Genomic DNA, 22,519 nt, shown 5'->3' with positions numbered 1-22,519 from the left:
TCTTGGTGCAATACCACAGTGGCTGTGATCTTTTGAGACACAAGCCCTCCCCTGACACTAATAGAAGGGGCTTATAGCACGGCCTTCTCCGTGTCTATCTGAACTCAGATTTGGTGACTTTATGGGCAAAATCAAAGACTTACCTGTTTCCCCATGCTTGTCCTTGGACAGAAGGATGAGTTGGAAATGGGAAAGATGTTGGGGTAGATAGAGTATGTTGTTTGAGATTTGTGCACATTTGTGTGCATGTTCTGTTTAACATTTTTGAATTAATGGTGCAATTATAATTATTTTATACTTACAGAAACCTGATCAGTGGAACATGAAACAAGTGTGAATGAATAAATATTGGAATTTGGTCAGCTATCAAAAGATTAACATTCCTACTTTTCAAACCTTAAAAATGAGCCAATTTCAAATAATTGGTGTTTTCCCAGGCTTGGTAAATGTATCCAGTAGGGTTTTGAGAGGTGGGGTAGATTGAAACTTTAGTTTGAAGCTGGTCCCTCTTTCTCAGGAGGCCCTCCACAATTTTTATTCCCCACAAGACCTGCCTTCTAACTGCTATTTGACCAGGATCTGGCAATTAGCAGACAGGTCACCTAGGGGTACACTACCACATGATCAGAAAGGGAACCAGAGCTGGCAACAGCAGATAGACAGTAGGACTGTCAGGTAGGAAGAAGGAGGGGACCTGCAGTGGAAAAGGGATGACCAAAGGTTGTCAACACCTCTGTTTTATGTCCCACCTGAAAGACAGCATCTTCTGCAAGTGCTTGTTTATAATAAGATCACAATGTGAAGTGATATAGCCTGCAACTGTAATAGCTGCTAGCCAGGTTTCAGTCAGTGAAAGGGGAGGGGGAAAAGAGAATCCTTTGCATAATTGTTGCTGTAGCGATACTGGTTATGGTGCTGTCTTTATCACCTCACTGCATGTGTCAGATCTGGTGACTAATAGCTGGTGTTGCCTTGGTTGTTAGCAATGCTGTGTTGTGCAATTAGATGCTTGCAGTCTCTTTTAGCTCTGCTCTGTATAATTAAAAGCCAGTCTGGTGTTATCATCAGGAATTTAACTTCTTGGTTTTAAAATATACTGATTTTTCTAATCCAAGGTGAAGTTCTCAGCCAGGAACTGTGAATGGATTCATGATGGGCCAGGCCCTCATGAATGGTGAAAGTCAGCACAGCTCTACTGAAGTCAGTTGAGCTGCGCCAATTGACACCAGCTGAGGCTCAGGCCCAGGAAACGTGGAGGGGCTTTGGCTCACCAACTATTTCCTTTAATGTCAGAGACATTTTATAATTAACAGACCTCGCTCTTCCAGAGAGCTTTTCATCCATAGATCTCAAAGTGCTTCATGCAGATGGGTAAGTGTAGTTATCTCCATGGCACAGACAGGTTAAGAGACTTTCCTAAGGTCACACAATGAATTGGTGTCAGAGCTGGGAACAGAGCCCCGATCTGCTAACTCCCCATTCTGTGCCTCATCATGTCAGTTTTCTGAGCGTGCAGCCATGCAGCCAGCCCCTCCCAAAGCATTAACAACAAGTGAAAGGTACCTCCTTCCTCCCCCAGACCAGAAAAGGCACTAACCCCAGGAAACACACAGCAGAGTCTTCTTACTTTGAGGTTTATTGTTAGTCTATAAATTATACAGACAGGACACAAGGACAACACTGTATTTTCAACAACTGATCTGAAGTCATGATTGGGAAAATATGCTATAATGGGCTAATAGTGTCATATAAAAACAGTCTACAATCCAAGTGGAGCCTCATCACTCCACAGAAGCAATCGCTGCTGCATCAGCCAGCTGTACAAAACACGGAGTGAACAAAGCACCAGTAAGGCTTTTTCCCAGGCAGCAGGGAAGCTACCAGGCCTGTGCTTTACATCTGGGGCTCTTTGCAGGAACTGTTTGAAGCAGTGCCAGGTCCCAGCAGGGCCTTTCAGGACCTTTCTGATTCTGCCTCAGCTTTTTGGTTGAGTTCAGTCTGCGGGTTCAGAAATGCTCTCAGCGCAGATCAGAGAGAATTCACACGAAGGCTTCAGAGTGCTCTGAATCCACTGGAAAAGCGTTAGTGGCACAGCCAAGATCAGAGTGTCCGGGTTGAGGGCTGGATGGACGGCATTAGGTGTGTTAGTTTGGGGAGGGAGCGGCAGGAGGGCAGGGCCCTTCTGTTCACATGGCAAACAAGCCCACAGCAACCGTTGTCACTAGGAAGCTGAGGACAAGAATCCACCGTGCCAGTGGAGTGCTAGGCAGCATGTCTGTGTGCTTCATCGATGTCTTTTCACCTTCTTTCACAGGAGCTGGTCCTAAATCAACAGAAATCAAATTTTTAAGAGCAGGAATCAGGCTAGGAAGGGTTTGTTTCTATGTTAGTTTTATATCAATCTCCAAAGATGCACTGATGTTATCCCCTAGCACGCTAAACTGTGGCCAAAGTGAGCAACTGCACAGGATAATGGTGGAGGGGTACACCAGATGTACACCACAAGTGGGTGGGCTAGTGAGACTCAAGGTCAGTAGTCAAGTACCTTCAACCAGTTCAGAAGGGTAGGGTTTGTGGTGTAAATCTTCACATCCCTCCCAGGCATGTAGTACAGTCTAATAACCCTCACTGCCCTGCAAGTGCACTCAATTGGTTTCCTCCATGCCAGATGTGCAGGGTAGCCTCTCACTGCTGTAACTTAATGTGTTTTGGTTCCTTTTGCTTTTTGTAAATCTCAAATTTAGTACAATGCCAGGCTCCTTCTGCTTCCTAGGAGCAGCTCAGTGCGCTGTGTAGAGAAAGCCTGAGTGTTGGTTAAAGCTTTCTCAGTGAAAAGATTTTTCTGGAGCACCTAAGATTATTTCATCTCCTCCTTGGCTTTGCTTCCTGGAAAGCCCAGTGCCTGAGCCTTTCAGACAGTCTCCAGCCTTGTTTTCCCCAGCCACTCTTCATTCCCTGGCTCCAGCCTGACTTCATGGCCCAGTCTTGGCTCGGACTCACAACCCAACCCTTGCTCCCTCTGTACCCTGCCCCAGTCCATTCTCTTCCTTCTGGGGTCTGCATGAGGGCAGAATATACATTGGACTATAGAAGGTTTGCTGAAGCAGGGCTCCTCTCTGTCAGATCTTAGCAGCTCTGCCAGTGGTCAAAAGAGCCTGCATGAGAGTAATGGGAGCCTCCCTCTCTTCCTGGCTGCCTCTTTGTATCCCTGAGCTCCTCACCCTGGTTCAATACTCCCCTATAGGCCCCTCCAACTCCTGGCAGTTGCAGAATGCAGGTAAGCACTTGACATAAAAAAACCTTTAGGGTGGGATTTTCAAAAGGCCAACGCTGAGTGCTTTTGAGAGTGCCACGCTCAATCGTGAAGAGGGGGATAAAATTCCAGAATGACAAAAGATGCATTAAAAATGTTTCATGCCATTTCTGTGAAAATTATCCCATCCTTGAATGTGTAGAGAGACCTACATACAAGGGTGAAATTGAGAGTAATGTTCCTTATGCTGAAATTAAGGCGACCCAACTGAATACCATATGAAAGCGTTGTTTGCTAGTTTCAAAATTCTTAGGTTACAAGAACTTTCTTATTTTAACCACATCCTCTCAGATAAGTCACTTTCTCCAGTAGAAGTCTGGAAGCAATCTTTGCTACGGAATAGTTACTCTGACCCCACAATAACAGCCTGGTTTGTAATGGCTGGAGATCGCTTTGAACCTCAGCATGTCATTCTTGCAATGACAGCATCTTGTCAGTAGATGGAGCCATTTCAGCTCTAAAGTTAGACTAGAATATGGAGGCGTGGGAAAGTAGTCGCCCTCGGATACTGCAGCTGCAAGATCTCAAGCCCCGGGGTGATACCAGTAGTTCTGACTTTGCTATATTTCATAGTAAGGAAATGCTGCAGGGACCACACAGCAGCACTTTCCCAACACTCAGGAGAAAAAGAGAATTTTCTCTTGCTTTCCATAAATATGCACTAACAACAAGCACAAAAAGTTTCAGTCCAAAAGACAGGAGTCTGGGTAGGTCTTCATGTCAAGGGGCTTATAATGGGAGTGCCTCCTCAGTCAGGGCTGTCGCATCAACCCTTACCATGCTACCCTGTGCCCAGTCCTGCAGCTTTTGCTCATGCAAGCAGTCTCAGTTGGGCCGGCGTAACTCCAGTGAAGCCAATAGAGTTACACTGGTGTAAAACCAGTGAGAGGACCAGAAGAATCAGGCCCATTCATTGTAACCCTTCCAAACAGTCAGTTTTGCCATGTGTGAAAGGGGGACGATGATAGCACTTTGAGACCTACTGGGGAAAAGCACTGTAGAAAAGTGGCGAATTTTTATTTCTGCAGAGCTCACAAGACTCCACATGCTTCCGGCCTCCTTTGAGGCTCTCAGCAGCAGTTTCCTCACACAATCGTCTGCTACACTAGCCAACACTAGTGGAGTGGAAATAGAGACACAAGGACAGCTGGCGCCAACTCCTCTTTCTTACCACTCAGCAAGAAAAGGTAAAGGGAAGAAAAAAACCCCAAAGGAAACTAAAAATTGACTTTAGGAAGGTTCTTACCTTGCTCATGTGCTTCACTTGTGCCTCTTGTGCGAAGCTCCGGCTTCTGTTGTGCAGGGTGACTGTTCTCATGGCACTGGGACACGAATTTCTGCAGTTCCTCAAACACCTTGAGAACAAGAAACACACACACAGTTACCGCATTACCTGAAATGCTGTCTTCTCTCCTCCCTGAGCCCCTTCTTACTGCATAAGAGATTTTGGGAACTAGAGAAAGACATCTGGCCCAGCCACTGATCCTGTGTGTCCTTCCTTCTCCAGAAAGGAGTCTACCTAAGGGTCTCTCTTGAACTCCTCTATACTCCTTGCTTGTTTAATAGTATGAAGTGTGTGAAATGCTTTCCCAGGGCAATTCAATAGGAAGCTGTGCTCCAATGCTCATCCTCCAGATCAGAGGGGAAGCAGAGTGTGTGTTCTCATAGAAGAGTTGTAGGGGAGGGAGGGGATATGTGGAAATACTAGGATAAAGGGATATGTGGACTCTGATTCCTGCCCCCAAATAAACACTCATGTTCGAACAAGAGCAGCAAAGGAAGAGCCTGCATTCAAATCCTGGAGAGGATCCATTGCCCAAAGGAAAAAAAGTTTTCTAGTATCCAGTCTCTTAGGAGGCTCATAAAAGCAACTTTCACACAGGACAAGTTCAGTACAGCTCTCACTACTCCTGCCAGCCCGCAGCTTCCCTTCAGTTCATCAGTACAAATGCCACCACGCCTATGTGGAGATAGCAGCTGTACTTTAGGTGGGAGAGGCAGTGGGGAATGTGGGCTAGTTCCTCACCTGTATATTCAGCAAGAATGCCCTCTTGGCTTCCTCCAAGATTCTCTTCTTGGTGGCTGGGTCCATCTCGATGGAGTTCATCCGGGAGCGGTACAGCTGCTTGAACTTTGTGGCATTGGACACCCCTTCAAAGGTGAAGAATTCCAGTCCTTCTCCAGTACTGGGTAGGTGGAGAGCTTTCTGGGCAATCTTTTTTAACACCTGCCCACCAGATAGGTCTCCCAAGTACCGAGTGTAGGCATGGGCCACCAGGAGCTCTGGTTCATGCTGGCCCACATAGTGGAGCCTATTCACATATTTCTGAGTGGACTCGGGACATGAGATCTCTTCCCTCCATAGTGGGCCGTAGAAATACTCCAAGTCTTCCTGAAGGGCAGTCTTACGGTGCAGTTCAGCTGGGAAGTAAACGGGGATATAGGCTGGGTGATCCTTGTTACGCTCAATCTCCTCCTCCAGAGCAGAGTAGATGTAGTACAGAGAAGCCATAACCATCTGCAGTAAAAGGGAAGGAATAAGTCAGCGACAGGGTCTCTCGCCTTCCAGCTTCATGTGCACTTCACGTTAATACAACATATCTGCATATATACACTGTGTATGTGTCACTGGTTATTGGGTCGTACCATATCCCCAACTTCACCTTCACCAAGACAGACCTTGGGATCATAGAAATTAGAGTGTGAAGAATCCTATTAGGTCACATCTAGTCTATTCCCCCATACACCGCTCCCCATACAGGGATGATTTCCAAAAGGTACATTCTCCAGTGCACTGTTCAGTTCTGACTGTCTCAAGAGATTGGGGAACTTATCCCTTTCCTAGGCCCTGACAGACTGTTACACAACCTTTTTACTTTATGATCTGTTCATCTAAAGGGCAGACCTCTGCTCAGACACCACAGATGTTGGAACCGCAGCCCCTATCCCTTCATTAAGGTCAGTAAATAGGGTGGCTACTTTCCTTTCACTTTGGTTGCCTCAAGGAGACCAGATAGGAACATCTTTTCAGAGACATTCAGCTAGTAATCCTCAAAAAACACCCACCCACCGTGGCAGCCAAGGTCACTCCTGGCATAAAAGAGGACAGGAAGCACATTCCATCTCTGAAAAGGGACTTTGTGAAAAGATCATTGGGAGGTTGTGTATTTGTTGTGTCTCTATTGCCAATTCACATTTTCTCCTCTTACAAGATGCTTTTTCTAACTGCCAGCCCTTCAAACTGGGGCTTGACAGTTAAACTGGGCTCTTTCCTTCTTGTGCATCATCACCAGAAGATCCTGCTGCTCAAATGTTGCTTTCGTTAACACATGTACAGTCCCATTGTCTTTTCAGTCAGGGTGCTCAGGGGTAACTAAGGGCAGAATCTGAAGGCAATGTGATACAGATGGCTCAGGCTTGGTTAAAAATTCTGCTGCGGATACAAAAACCAGAAAAGAAACCAGTTCACTCTCCCTGATCTGTGTTGTTTCTACAGGGCTGACAGCAGCAAAAAGTAATCACTCCTACATTTCCCACTACAGTCAGCAGCTATTTCTACATAGTCATGTTTCAGAAGAGATCTGTATATTACAGGGAAGTTAGCAACAGAAATAAAAAGGATTTTAAACACTGACCCCGTTAGCCAAATCCTTGGAAATGTCTGGTAACAGCCAAAGGAAGCTTGGTTACAAAATAGAGGAAAATTGCATGGCAAGTTAAGAAAACTTAACTAGAATAGTTGATATTTTCAAAGCTAACTAGAGGCTTTAGTGGAAGTTGTGTGGCTAAATCCCCCAGTTGATTTTGAAAATCGCAGCCAGTCGGCATTACCTTTTGGAGCCCATAGTTACTTCTGACTCTCCCTGACAACAGATCACTATCCTCTCAGAAACTGACCTGAATCCCTTGGTCTCTGAGGAATGACTTGTGGGGGGCGGGGGTGGAAAGTGTTACTGTTACCCCCCTTTGAAGTTCATTGCCTAGGTAATGCCACGTCCCCATTTGCAGGAGTTTGGCACTGTAGTTACTTTCAGAAATTGGTGGATGATTGAGTCATGCTAGATCAAATCAACACCTGTGGCATGACAATCCATGTGTCACATCCTCAAGGCTCTCCGGAATTTCTAGCTCACTTGGCTTTCCTGTTTTTCCTTATGGCTTTGTTTATTATGTGATTCAGCTGTTGGGAACCCCATTATCTCTCCAGGGTTAACTTACGCCTAGATATTGTATGATCATAGAAATTGCAGAGTTATGTATAACTGGTCCTGCTCAAGCTGAGCAAAAAGGGCTCCATAAGGTAATTAGCATTTATTCATTCATTCACTCAACTGGAGCAATGATTAGCTCTTGCATATTTGTGAATGACACTGTTTGCTCAAATCCATTAACTGTATGGTCGTGTCCTCAGGTCCAGTGCAAAACCAAGTTATAATTCTAATATTACAGAGGAAACAACTAGGAACCTTCAGGACCAGAGACTATTCTACAGCCTGGCAGACTTCACTTTTAGGAAACGACTTCCAATATCAAGACTGAATTTTCCTTGTCTCTTTCCTGCTGTTACTTCCATGTATACCCACTTCGATCATTCTAAATAATTTGTCACCCTCCTTGGTGGCTTTAAACCCTTCATATGCTTGTACACAATTATATCTCCATCAATCATCATTTGACTATAATCAAACACATGGGCATTTAATTGCTTTAATCTTTCCTCACAAATCAATTTCTTCAGCCCTTTCTTGTAGCCTCAGCAAAGCAAGGCACACCCCCACTAAGCGTAGCTTCGGTACCCACCCAGAAATACACAGCTCTGTGTCACATTCTGCAACAGGAGTTTGCAAGACATTGAGAGAGCCCTGAAGTTACTTGGGGCCAGATGCTGGCGTGATGAGTGACACAATGATGCCACGTTGTCATGACCCAAAGATTTTCCCGTTCAGGAGCCCTGGCTTGGCTGTTCTGAATTAGACACGAGAGGTTCCCTAGAGCCCAGTTTTCCCCATCCACTCCAGCAGCGCTGCAGGGTTACCTTAAACTCCTGGAGTGACACCTGCCCCCTCTGGAAATTCTTCATGAACTCTGTGCTCTCTGCCTGCTCATGCACCTCTTTGGTGGCTTCCTTCAGGGCTTCTGATAAGTCTCCAGGCATGCTGGGAAAACGTTAGGAAAAAGCCCATCAGTGTCAGAAACATCTCACCACCCCCTCCAAAACAAAAGCTAGCTCTTTCCCAACAAGTGGGGTGGGGAGAAAAAGCATCCCAGGGTGGGAGTGGAAAGAGAAGGACCATCAGCATCCCAAATTCTGCCAGGAGAGGGGGAAGAGATTGTAAGTAGAAAGGAGGAGAAAGGGAAAAGGATCCTCCCATTCCCAGTAGAGTAGAGGTGGAGAGCAGCAATCCGAATCCCAACCCAAAGAGTGAGGTGGGGAGAAATGCCATTCCTTTCTATGATAATTTCCCTTGGATTCTAGCCCCACTGTCACCTTTCAGAGCTGTGTGTCTTGGAACCTTCCATTTCTCTTTTCTTTTCTTCCTTCGCTTTTTCACTCTTCTGTTGTCTTCTTCTCTCCTGTCCCCCTTTGTCCTCTCTTCTCTCAGGGCTCTGGGAAGCTTTGGAATTAAGCAGCCCTTCTGCATCCTGCTTTATACTTGGCTCAGATCACGTGAGCAACCAAACAGCTGACCCTGGTGTAATTGTTGCAACATACACACTTTCCTCCAGGGAAGGGAGGAGTCTCCTGACCTCTCTTGACAATGAAGCTCAAAAACAGGATGTTGAAAGATGTCTCCTTACAGAATGCTGGGCAGTTTGCCCAGGCTTATTAACCCTTTTTCTGCCCAGCTGGTAGCACCGAGAACTAAGACGCTCCAGTGTGAATGCTTGGGACGATTCACTAATGCTTAAGGGGTTCACACTGGGAAATTAATTCAGATTAAAGCAGGGTGTGAATTTAAAGTGCAATCTCTAGTCCTGATCAACTCCCTGTGTGGAGACTGATTCCAGAATAAGGGTGACTTTTTCCGAATTAGTTTAATCCATTTTTGTAAGTGGATTAACTAATTCAGAATAAGGCACTCTAATTCCCTGTGTGGATGCTCATATTCTGCAATAAATCAAGACTAGCTATTCAGAATAACTCCCCGTGTAGACAAGCCCTCAGAGTCTATCTGTACATGTCCTCCCTTTCAGATAACATGGAGCTCAGACTTTGAGGAGGAGTGAATGGAAATGATGGTTGGCAGCTTCAAGGGTACTAAGTTCCCACACAGTAACTGCTTGGTACATGGCACAGAGAAGGTACATGCTAAAGACCCAAACAAGGGCATGCGCAAGAATAAAAATGTGACTGCCTTTGGAGGGGCATGTTCTGTTGCTCGCTTGCTCTCCCCAGCGCGGCCACGGGGCCGGAGGAGCTCTGTGCCCCACCGTTTATTGTGCACATCCCTGGACCTGAAGGATGGTGAACTATACCTGGGTTAGGGGAAATTCTGGTGGAGGTCTGCAGAGACCTTGAAATACAAACCTGGGTCTAGGGGCAAAAGAGAACTGGATTGTCTAGAGACTGGTTTCCTGGCAGTAGTTGCTGGCACCTGCCCCTTTGCGGTTGTAACTGGTGAATAATTAGGAACTCATGGGGCCAAAATGGAGTTCTCGTCAGGCTTTAGGTGGGTTAGAAGCTCAGCCTGCTAGTGTGGAGCTGGATGTGGAAAATGCATCGATTGGCTTTCTTTTTGGCAAACAGAACATTCTCCTTCAACCAGAAAACAGGGCAGGGTACAGTTAAAAAAGGGACCCAGGTCCTGGTGAGGGCACTGTGGTGTGAGCCTCTCACCCCAGACCTTTGGCCACACCTTATAACACTGACTGGGGACCGTGCCAGTACTAGGATATAGAAGCCAGCTGGCAGGATTTGTTGTTTTCGCCTCAGTCAGACATTTGCAGTTAGGAGGCTGAGTGTTCAGGAAAGATTACACAGCACTTCTGCAGCTGACTCATCTGGGCTCCCTGCCTTCCCTTTTTCTCTTAAAGCAATGGGAACACTCAAGAACATTTCTGCATAGTCTCTAGTTCCCTTCCTCCCTCACACCGTACATGTCATTACACTTGGGGTGCTGCTATTCTTCTGCATTTATCCTGCAGGATAAAATAACTGTCTCACATCTGAGTTGTGAAATCATGTTGCATCCTCATATCAAGACTTGACATCATGAGGCCTAAAATATGCTTGTGACATAGGGGTCCTGAAGGGCGACCGCTACTATGCAGGTCTGCATATACAGGATCCTTCTTCAGAGATCCACCTCGTGGAGGATGGAAAGGTGGTGTCCTTAAAATGACCATTTCTCTCTCACATTGTCCTCAGGGTCATGTGGAACTTTCAGGTGTCTTCAAAGAGTCCTGATAAGAGATAGAGGATGCAAGAAATCAGACCTCTAGCTCTGGCGGAGGGGGAGGTTTGTTTGTGATGAAAGAGCCCCTTCCTTCCAGGAGCACCTCCACCCCAGAAGTTACATGCTTATGTTACATGCTTGTGGATATCTAAAGAGATGATGTACAACAGGGAGGGAACAATCAGGATATTTGGGGAACTATCTGAAAATTACGTAGGCCCAGTCTTTGCAGTGGCAGGACTTGGACATCGCTGAGCTCCACTGCTGTTGGGAGAGAGGTTTGGTCACCTCTGCCATGCTGCCAACATGACATGTTGTGGAAGTGGACAAGGGGGTTGAGCATGCCAGTGAGTTGGCACAGATTTGAGAATGGCTCCTCTCTTCCTATTCTGAGTTCAACATCCAAAAAGGGCAGGGGCACAGGAGGAAGCAATTCCAATGCCCGGACACTGAAGCTTGAAAAATACAAACAGGAAATGAGGTGCACTTTTTTAAACACTAAGGATTAATTGACCATTGGAACAACGTAGCAAGAGACGTAGTGGATTCTCCGTCATTTGAAATCTTTCCATCGGGATGGAGTCTCTTTCTAAGAGAGATGCTTTTGCTCCATTTGTGAGTTATTGTGGTTGATACAGGGATCACTTGGTAAAATTCTATGGCCTGGTAGAAAGTCAGACTAGATGCTCACAATGATTGCTTTTGATCTTAAAAATCTATGAATCCTAGTGGATGAGCAAATTACACCAAGAAGTCAGATGGTTTAGCAGTTGATAAAGAATTACTGACCAGTAAATGGGATGGAGAAGGAGAACTTAAGGAGCATTTGGCCTTGTATAGGATTGACAGCAAATTCTGCAAGTAGAAGTTATGTTTCCAGTTAGAGCACGTGAAATCACACATCCTAAAAAGTTTCACTTCTCTGTGAGATGTGCTGTCCCTGCTGGGGCAGCAGTGAGTAATGCCGGAGGCTGGGCTCAGAAGAGAACACGGTCCTCAGGAAAAGTTACTGTTGCCATGTAAACAAGGGATTAGTAGTGTTTGCCAGGCCGTGACACAGCAGAATGCAGCCTGGTGGTAGCCTGTAGTGTATCAGAAAGCAGTTAATATTCAGTTTAAAAGATTTAATGGAGATGACAGGAGCTTTATGGAGCCTAAAACCTTCCCCAGCAAAATAGGAACGTGACCCATCTGGAGACCAGGGTTATAGCCACCCCACACCTTAGCTGGCAATTACCAGGGTGAGATAATTCTATTCACGTGGATTCACTGACGTTTACCAAGGGCAGGATGGTCAAACCTACGATCAGTACAGGTATGGTGCAGGTGTAGGCAGTCTGACAAGCCTAGATCAAATGTAAAGTCTGAAATCACAGGTCAGAAGTCAGAATGCACAGTACTGAAGAAAAAGGGCTGGGCGGAGACGGGCATGTGCCCACAGTATGTCTGAATTCCTGTGATGCACCCTGCTAAGGTGAGGGGTGCACATGCAGTACAGCTCAGTTCCTACAGAAGCATACCTCTAAGGTGAGGGGTGCGCACACACTGTGGCTGAATTCTTAGGTTATATACTTCAAGAGTAACGGATTCACACAGTACAGAGGAATTCCAAGGACAAATGCTCCAAACAAGATGACAGCACATAGTGTAGATGAATTCCTAGGACAACTTGCTTGAAGGATGATGGAGAACATAGCACAGATGAACTCTTAAGACAAACATTCCAAAGGTGACAGAAGAACAAGGTAAAGGTGAATTCCCATGACTAATGCTCCAAGCATGACAGAAGTGCACAGTACAGGTACTTGTTCCTAATGTTCAAGAGCTCAGAGCACTGGCAGGTGTGCTGAGCACACACGTGATATGTACACATGCCAGGGGCTGTGACAAGAGTGGATAACAGAAAAACTCCCCAGGGCATATGCTCTTATGCCTCCTATAATATAGAAAGCAATGACCTCTTTAGGATATTGGTAGCGCACACAATGGGAGTCCAAAGTATCAACAAATTCTGGTGAGAGTTTGATGGGAGCACATAGTACAATTAAAGTCCTTAGGGCACGTACAGCACTGACAGGCTCTTCGGAGCACGTACTGGAGTGGGGGCAGAGGTGAAAGTAAGCTAGTACGCCCCGGTACGGCATACTGGCAAGAGCTGGTGCGCCGTACTGGGGTGGATCGGCTTCCCCAGGAGCAATTTAAAGGGCCTGCGGCTCCCAGCAGCAGCTGGAGCCCCCGGCCTTTTAAATTCCTGCCAGAGCCCTGCTGTCGGAGCCCTGGGGTAGCGCGGCGGGGCTGGGGCGGCGATTTAAAGGACCCGGGGCGGTAGCTGCGGCCGAGCCCTGGGCCCTTTAAATCGTCCCTGGAGCCCCGCCGCCGCTGCCACCCTAGGCCCTTTAAATTGCCCCTGGAGCCTGCTGGAGCCCTGGGGAAGCGGCGGCGGGGCTCCGGGGACGATTTAAAGGGCCCAGGGCTCCGGCCACCACTACCGCCCAGGGCCCTTTAAACCGCTGCCAGAGGCCCCGGCTGCTGCTGTTACCCCGGGGAGGGGGAAGGAGGCACTTGCCGGTACAGGGTCCCAGGCCCGCCCCTTCTGCCTGAGACCCTGCCCCTTCCGGGGGCCAGAGCCAGCCCCAGCCCAGCCCCGTACCAGTAAGTCCCCAGACTTACTTTCACCCCTGAGTGGGAGTGCACATTACTGATAAACTGTGCAGCATGCGCACTGTGCTGATCAACTACTTGGGCTGTGCATGACCTCCAGTCCCCTATACCGTCACAAATACACCTGGCCGAGGGGGGGAAAGAGAGCAAGCAGAAACTCACATAGTCAACCCGCAGAAAATAAGATAATGATCCGATCCCGCAGCGCAAACCCTTAGCATTTAACTGTGTTGTCCCTTTGAATCAACAAGACTACTCATGTGTCTAAAGTGAAAGGTGTGTGTGTTTGCAAGACTGGGGCCTAAGCATGAACAGCAGCATTTGAATACCCCATACACAAACTGGTAAATCTGTCTGGTGAGTTGTGTATCTTTCTCAGAGTAGGGGAACCTGCAGGAATTAGATTTCAAGTTCCACTTTACCAAAGCTCCCATTTTCTTCCTGCTCGAAGGGTATCTATCACTCATCTTCCCTTCCCCCTGAAGCAGTAATTAGGGGCTCCCTGGATTTAAGGCTTAGCTGTATTTCCAGATAATTCTGAGGTCTGATTGTTTCCAAAATGGGAGTGTTGCCAGCTGAAGCAGCTGCAATCTCAGGCCAGAGAACAGGAAACTGCTTGATTAATACACAGCCTCACATGGGCCTCTGACTGCCGTGACTCAGCAAAAAAAAAGCCTCTGGACTGAAATTTGACACAGCACTCTGGAGAGGCAAACAAACACTACAGTGACTCAGCAAAATGAGGAGCCAAACACATGATTTTGGAGTCCCTTGAAAGGGTTAGTTAGCATAATCCAGACAACTTGGCTCCTGGGCTATGTGCATTTTGGGCATTTGCTGTTCCTGTGGTCAGAGTTCACAAAACAGATGGATTTTCTGACCGACACACAGCTCCCCAAGTTACCAGCAGTTCAGGGGGGAAGACCAGCTAAATAAAATACTACTTTGTTCACCTTCACAAATGGCAGGAGATTGTGAAAAGAGGCAAATCAGAAATTTCCTCCCCACCAAAAGAGCACCACATAAAATATAAATGAGCTTTTAGAAGAAACATTTAAAAACAAATCTATCACCACCTGCCTTCCCCACCCTCTTGATCAGGGGTGCTCAAGCTTTTTCTTTCTGAGCCCCCCCCCGCCTAACATGCTATAAAAATTCTACGGCCCACCTGTGTCACAACAGCTGTTTGTCTGCATATAAAAGCCAGGGCCAGCATTAGGGGTAGCAACCAGGGCAATTGCCCGAGGCCCCATGCCACAGGCACCCCTATGAAGCTACACTACTTAGGCTTCAGCCTCAAGTGGTGGGTTTTTGCCCTGAGTCCCAGTGGACCCCCTGAAACCTGCTCGCGGCCCCCCAGGTGGCCCCAGACCCATGGTTGAGAACCATTGCTCTTTACAACTCTATTTTACACCAGAACAAGCTGCAAATTACTGCATTGCCTCAAAGTAGCAGAATTCATGGTGTTGCATCTTCAGTGTAAAAACTCAATGGAGCTCCGCACATGAGTGAAGTTACTCATTCTTAAGTGCCTGCGGTGTCAGACCACAATACACCAAAAGATTAATTTTATTATGTTGACGTATAGTAGTAGCTGAAAGCCTGTCCTGGTGCACAGGAGTAATTCGTAAAGTCATGTGTGTAAAAAAGCCAAAAATGACTGAGCACTTAAAAACTGAACAGTAACAGACTGCAAATCCCAGCTCTGACTGAACCTAGTGACATCCTGAACAAAAAGAGCTCTCAGCCATGCTTGTAGCTGTTTCCTTTGCTTCACACTGACTCAGCAGACATTCTAGACTTCAGTTTGGGGTTATTGCGTATGCTCGTTGTGTTGTGGTGAGGGGTTGTGTTGATTTGTGTTTGGTTTGTGTTGAGCTGGCTGGGAGAGTTGTGTGGACTTGTGCGGGTGGCGAATGAGGTGTGCGTGCTGCAGTGAGCGGTTGTGTATGTGTTTGGAGTTATTGTGTGTGCTTGTTGTGGTGTTGTGTGGATTGATCGGTGTCAGTGGGGTGTGCTGGGAGATTTGTGCTGATTTGTGCAGATGGCAGTTGGGCCCACATATGTGGCTGTTGGGCCAAATAATCCACTGTCTGTGCGGCCTCCCTCATTCAACCAATGAAACCGTTGAATACAAATTAGCTGCAGAACAATGGTGGTAGCTGGTTGAGTTACCTTGGATATCACAGTGGTCTAGGACTCTTCTAGATACAGGCCTTACTGTAGCTGTACGACATATGGGTGTAATTCGTAAACTCAAAATAGCTGAGAACTAAAAACTGGATGGTAAAAGACTGTGAATCCCAGTGATGACTGAAGCTGGTGCTATTCTGAACAAACAGAGCTCTCAGCCATGCTTACAGCTGTTTCCACCGCTTCACACGGACTCTGACACGCTGAAGTCCAGAATGTCTAACAGGCAGTGACAGTCCAGGAAGCAAGAGTAACAACCACAAGAAAATAGGTCTTACATGCTAGGATTATTGAACAAGCAGATGCAGTGGATTAGTTAATGCCCCTTTTCAAAATTTGCCAGGGCAGGCACAATAGCTACTCATCAATTCTTTGCCATGATCACTGAGGATAACAAACCATAATTATTATTTGATTTATAGTAGCTCCTAAAGGTCCCATCCAAGAACAGAGCCCTGCTGAGGCAGTGCTGCCTAGTAGATAGAGCTGGACAAGCCCTCTGGGGGCTTTGGTTCTATTCCTGGCTCTACTACTGGCCTGCTGGGTGACTTTTGGCAAATCACTTCACCACTCCCGTGCCTCGTTTCCCCATCTGAGAAATGAGAACTATACCACCCTTGTTTGTAAAATGCTTTGAGATTTATGGTTGATAAGCATGTGGAATTATTATTACTGGGTTCAGTGCTGTATAAATACATAGTAAATACAGTCTGTGCCCTGGAGGAAAAGGAAGTCTTATTTTAGAGATGGGAACTGAGGCACAACAAGATTAAGTGACTTGCATAAGGCTACTGAGGAAGTGTGTGGTAGAGGCCAGAAATGTTATTTTACTTGTGTATTAAAAATACTTGCCCTTGGACAAGCAGACAGGAGTAATTTTGCCAGGCTGAGTTCATATCTGTAAAGTGCTTTGTTGATTAAAAATACGATATAAATACTAATTATTAAGTAATATTACCACAGACTAGAAAGGCAGAAAGCCATCAGGAACATACCATATTATTCAGTGAGCAGCCAGTGGAGGATCTCATGGAGATCTTTGAATTTGCCCCAAAGTCCCACAAAAGACTTACTAGGGAGTGTCTCACTGTTAAACAGAGTTTAAGGCCTAAAAGTTCCAGGGACAGCAGCGCTTAGATACTGCACTTATTGGTGCTATAGATAAATCTAAGATAGAGTTAGTTGCTTCCATTCTCTGGATGGCGAGACTCTCACCATGTTCTCCAGCATCACACGATGATCACTGTCTACTATACTCTCAACAACTCCCACACTAGCATCAACTTCCTGGACACCACAATCAGCTTCAACAATGGAACCCGACAGACAACCATATACAAGAAACCCACAGATCACTACCTTTATACCTACCTTTTTACACCTACCTTTATAGATCCCATAACCACCCCCAACACACCAAGAAATTGGTTATATACAGCTAGGCACTTACATACCACAGAACATGCTTTGAGGAGAAAGTCCGGGATATGCACTTTAACAATAAAACTACCTTCAAACAAGGACAGTCCACCAGAGAAGTAGATTGCATCATAGAACGGGCCACCCAAATACCCTGAGAGATCCTGCTTCAATACAGAAATAAAATCCCCTCTGACCAAACACCCCTGGTTGTCAGATACTATCCTACACTGGAATCCACACAGGGTATCATTAAACAACTACAACCCATACTCAATGGGGACCCCATTCTGAAACTACAACCCCATAACCCTCACTTTTAGCCTTCAAACAACCCTCCAACCTCTTGAAGCTCATCATCAGATTCAAGCTCCCCACAGACCAAGACACACTAACTCAAAGCAGCACCAGACCCTGCCAGAACAACAGATACAAAACCTGCCACTGCTACAATGATCAACACCCAGCACAACACACCTTTCAAGATCCATGGGTTCTACACATGCCTATCACAACATTTGGTGTACCTCAGCCAGTGCATCAAATGCCCCAATAACAAATATGTGGGTGATAAGACAATTACTAAGCTTTCAAATGAACTCATGCAGAAAGATGATAAAAGACAAAACCATCCTATCACTTGTGGGTGAACGCTTTCCACAAAGCAATCTCTCTATATCTGACCAGCAGTCCTCATCCTCAAAGGAAACCTGCACAACACTTTGAAAAGGTGAGCGTAAAATAAGTGTAAATTTATAACTCTGCTAGACACTAAAAATCATGGACTGAACAAACAGTGGATGTGTGGCTTATTACAATAATCTGTAACCTACTAACCCCCTTTTTTGTCCTATGACTGCAGAGGTGTTAATGGGCCACTCTACCTTAAATGGTCCCTTATGACATGTGCTAACTACTTAACGCTAAACTATCTGTTCTACCTTGCACTTTGCTGTGATGCTGGGAGTACCTTTCCCAGCCCCGAAGAAGAGCTCTGTGTGGCTCAAAAGCTTGTCTCTCTCCCAATCAGAAGTTGGCCCAATAAAAGATAGTACCTCCCCAATCTTGTCTCTCTAAATTGAAGAGAGTTCAGAGAAACGTACCAAAGCTAATTGGGGACTGGAGGCAGTGACTCAGGTGGAAAGAATAATAGACATAAATAGGACTAGCTCATCTAACCAATGACTAAGGGGAGTACATGACAATAGCCTACAATTACTTGATGGTTGTTAATTCCAATGAATTATTTAAATTCTTATTTAGGGTGGAAGCTAGACTATGAACAATAGGAGAAGATTAAGAAAAGGAAAACTGAGACCAATATGGGGGGAAAATCCTGGGCATTGAGAGTGTCAATGAGGCTGTGGAATAGTATCCTAAGGGAAGCCCTCTTGCTTGGGACTTGTAAAGCTAGTCTGGATCAAGCACTAGAAAATGCTCTGTAGGGAACGGCCCTGCACTAGCAGGGGATGGACTGACTAACCTAATAAGGGGTTCCATTATGATACTACTGGAATGGCAAGAGTGCAGCCTAAGCTGTGACTAACCGACTCCTCTCCCTTGACCCTCATCAGTGCACAACACATACTGTTCTATACCAGTTGGAGCTGGAGGCAGAGGTCTTGGAAAGACAGTGCTACCAGGGTATGTATACTCACAAACTTGAAGTAAAGGTGACAGGGAGTTCTAGAAGCAAAAGCGGTCCTTGGAATCAGAGCCTCTGGAATGTGTGAGAGAGCTGGAGCTGCTGCTCTTAGAAAGGCCCTGGCTTCATTTACTTGGACTGGGATTGTCATAGGGACCCAAGGGAGTCAGATGCTCAAATCCTGTTGAATTGAAATAGCACTTTATTCCCCTTGTTCCCTTGTACATAAAGGCTGGGAGTTGCAGAGTGCCTCTCTCAAACTCTAGCTCAGGGGTTCTCAAAATGGGGATCGGGAGATTATTACAGGGGGGTTGCGAGCTGTCAGCCTCCACCCCAAACCCTGCTTTGCCTCCAGCATTTATAGTGGTGTTAAATATATAAAAAGTGTTTTTAATTTATAAGGGAGGGAGGGGTCACATTCAGAGGCTTACTGTGTGGAAGGGGTCACCAGTACAAAAGTTTGAGAATCACTGCTAGCTGCCTCACAGTCTTTACAATCTTGACCTGAAGAAGAGCTCTGTGCTGTTTGAAAGCATGTTTCTGTCACCAACAGAAGTCAGTCCAATAAAATATATTACCTCACCCACCTTGTCTCTCTAATATCCCGGGATTGACAGGGCTATAAACAGAGATAGTTATCCCATGTGGCTAGTACCCAAGAAAAGGAGCTCACCCCAACACACTACCAAACAGTATCCTCCCCCTCAAGTCACCTCATACCCCAATCAAAGCTTCCCTGCAGGGATAGCTTGGGAAAACACACAGGTCTTGGAGATGCAAATCTGGGTTCTTTCAGACCAAGGCTCGGAAATGAGTTGCAGAGTCAAGGATCATTCACTGGGAAAGCCCTGCCATCAGAAGGTTATCTACCAGTGGAGTCTCCATACCATACCCCAAGCCTAAAACTGGATTGACTTTGGTCCCAGAACTCTTAAAACTCTTAATATAGCCAGAATTGCTTCCCAACAATTTTCTCAATAATTTTCCTTCTTCCCAGTCCGGGTGGGGGGACGGAGGAGAGTCAAGATGGGCAGCCTCACCAATTATCAATGTATGTCAAGAGCGATTTTATCAAACAGGAGAATTGTTAAGGTCCTGCAAGAGATGCTAGCACCTTCCCCTCTCCCAGGGAGGTGCTGAAAGTCTCCAATAATAGGCCAGCTGTGAGAAGTCATCAGAATTTACCCCAATGTCTGTACCACCCGGCAAAAGAACTTGTGGTCATTCAAAGAATTTGTCCCCAAACCCTCCATGCTGGACAAAATTCTAGTTGGAATAAGGGCAAAAAGCAAGGAGCATGACCACCTAGTCTTGAAAGTGGGTCTTTCATACTCTCAGAACAGGATGTCCAAAAAACAGCACCAGGAATATCCAGTGTTGGAAAAGCTGGAGGGTGTGGAGAGCTCAAGGGTAGAATCTCTAACTTGAATTTACAACGAAGAGAAATCTCTGTATCTGAAATAATACGCAATTCTGTGCCTACTGGAAAGAACCAAAGGCAGAGTGAGGTTATGCACCTCTTACTATTGAATAGGCCTGATGGATCCCTACACAAAAGCAGGAGCTCCACCCCCAAAGTGAGAGAGAATTTCTTTAGCTGTGACGAGCATTAACACGGCCTTCCAGACCTCTAGATACTAACAGCCTGATTTTCAAAGGTGCTGAGCACCAGCAGCTCCTGTTGATTTCCACGGGATTTGTGAAGGCTCAGCACTTCTAAAAATCAGGCCATACCGAGCTGGACTGGCAAGCAGAGACAGAAGGAACTTTAAGAGCTGGAGAAAAAGAAGAGACACGGAAAGAGCAACCCTTCATAAGTGGAGCAGAAGAGGAATTTCTCCCAAAGACACCAGTGTAGGAAGAACTTTTTGACTGAAATAAACAGATCACCTGCTCCCTCTCTTTTCTGGCTCTGTGACTCTGAATAACCTAGGGGTCAGAAAAAGGAAGTGAATCCAATCAGATGCTTGCAGAGAGAAGCAGAATCAGAAGTTGCCCCCTGTTTACAAGATTTTGTAAGGCAAAGGACAGACGGAAAAGAGGAAGTGCTGGGATGGGAATGCAGGGCCTATACAACCCCTTGCTCCCTACCCCAGATTTCCTAAGTCAGAGCAGTATAATACCCAGGTGTCTAGTGGACAGGCTATGGTTTTGGGGGTTTTGTTTTGTTTTTTTTAAGTACCCTCAAAGTCCAAAGGTCCTTTGTAGTACCTTCAAAGTCTTCCTCCTACCAACCTCCACTCACAAGCAATGTCTACAGATGTCAGCCTGTGGTCTGTGGAGACTGCCTCATGGGGCTGATACTATTCTCGGCACATCATTCCAACCTGACATGGCACACAGATTAGCTTTTCCTCAGAACATTTCAGCCATCATTGGTGAAGCTTCAGCAGGGGAATACGTGGCTAAGCAACAAGTGCTCTTCCCCAGTAGCTCAGACCAGTCGCTTAACCCAGAATTCTATTTCAGCAGACAGTCTCAAGCTGTGATTCAGGCATCTGCTGAATGAAGAGCCTACAACCAAAAAGGGACTGACTTGGAAAAGGTGAAAAAACACACACAGAAAACCCAACAAAAACCAAAGACATGCAGGTTATCAAAAGTCCACTGGGATTTAGGCTGAGGCATATCCCCTTTTCATAGGTTACCCAAATAATTGCAATCATAGGCTTACCTTTTTCAATCCAAAGAGACCAAATACTTAACCTTCACAGGGTTTGGTCAGGAGCTAGTGCGTACATTGAGGAAGGAAATTAAAATAATTGCTTGCTGGAAGTTCACCCCAATAAACATTGAATTGTTTTCACCTTCAGACTTCAGGTACTGTTGCTCTCTGTTCATGCGAAAAGGACCAGGGAAGTAAGAGGGTGAAGGAATAAGCCTTCTAACACTAGTGCCTCCTGAGAAAGGTGGTCACGATAGAATTTTTGTGTTGTTCTTTTATCAGGAATAGCGAGGGACTATTGGAATTTATTTTTGGTGGAGAGAGATACGTTATTTGGGTAGATCATCCAATCCTCCATCCATTCCTACAGTCTGTGAAGCACTTAGTGGATGGACCTGTCTTTCCTCCCAGTTACAATAGGGGCTTCCGCCCCCCCCTTTTTTTTGTTAGAGTACCCCCATGTGGTCGATTGGCCCGTGTGCCCCTTGAATCTTCCTGCCCCAAGCCTCAGTGCAGTTACAATCCTCTCCCCTTTTCGGTATATTTTCTCACTCTTCCTTTTCTGTGTCTTTTCCTCCCTTCCTGTTATAATATTTTTGCTTTCCCTCTCTGCCTCTCCCCTCAAAATTTTCCCATTCTGCCTTCCTCCTTTTACAGCTAGGCCACTGCCGTTCATATGAACCTCTCTGCACATAGCTCTCCAATATCCCTCATTTTAATCCCAAAGTCCCCTACACTCCACAAAGATTTGGTACCCCCATCACTTATTTGAGGAAGTTATTTACATCGGAAATAAACCATCCTTGAGCTGAGGCTATGGATAGAATCATTGACATTAAAGGAACTGAAACCATAGCAGCTTCTGTTTCCTTCATGGGTAATATTGTAAATAACCCAATGCAGAGATTCACAGCAAGTGCTGTGATACACCTGCCCCCTAGAGGCTTGGTAGTGTGCATGTCTGCTTGGAGCAAGTCCCATAGGCACTCAAAGCATGAGACCCTTTGGGCTGTAGGGGTCAGAGGAAAGATAAAGGGTTGCTTTACTAGGGCTCCCAGAAACAAGGTAGGTACCCTAGGTACAACTGCTTTAAAAACAACTAGTAGTCCTTGTGGCACCTCAGAGACTAACAAATTTATTTGGGCATAAGCTTTCGTGGGCTAAAACCCACTTCATCAGATGCACGGAGTGGAACATACAGTAGGCAGGTATAAATGCACAGAACA

The 22,519-nt window shown here is 46.0% G+C and overlaps 1 protein-coding gene across 1 annotated transcript; it reads right to left on the bottom strand.

Annotated features, from left to right (window-relative positions):
- Window positions 1-1,618: 1,618 nt before the first annotated feature.
- Window positions 1,619-8,961, bottom strand: HMOX1 (heme oxygenase 1). The gene is made up of 5 exons (XM_084625198.1): window positions 8,802-8,961; window positions 8,349-8,469; window positions 5,340-5,831; window positions 4,560-4,668; window positions 1,619-2,323 (listed from the first exon to the last, which is right to left on the bottom strand). Exons 1-5 carry the CDS (start codon window positions 8,831-8,833, stop codon window positions 2,187-2,189), a joined length of 891 nt encoding a protein of 296 aa, XP_084481324.1. The 5' UTR covers window positions 8,834-8,961; the 3' UTR covers window positions 1,619-2,186.
- Between the last annotated feature and the right edge of the window lie 13,558 nt (window positions 8,962-22,519).

Source organism: Lepidochelys olivacea (genome assembly GCF_965140295.1).
Source record: "Lepidochelys olivacea isolate rLepOli2 genome assembly, chromosome: 1".
Lineage (NCBI taxonomy): Eukaryota > Metazoa > Chordata > Testudines > Cheloniidae > Lepidochelys > Lepidochelys olivacea.
The sequence above is the reverse complement of the archived record's forward strand: the minus strand, read 5'-3'. Positions and strand labels throughout refer to the sequence as shown.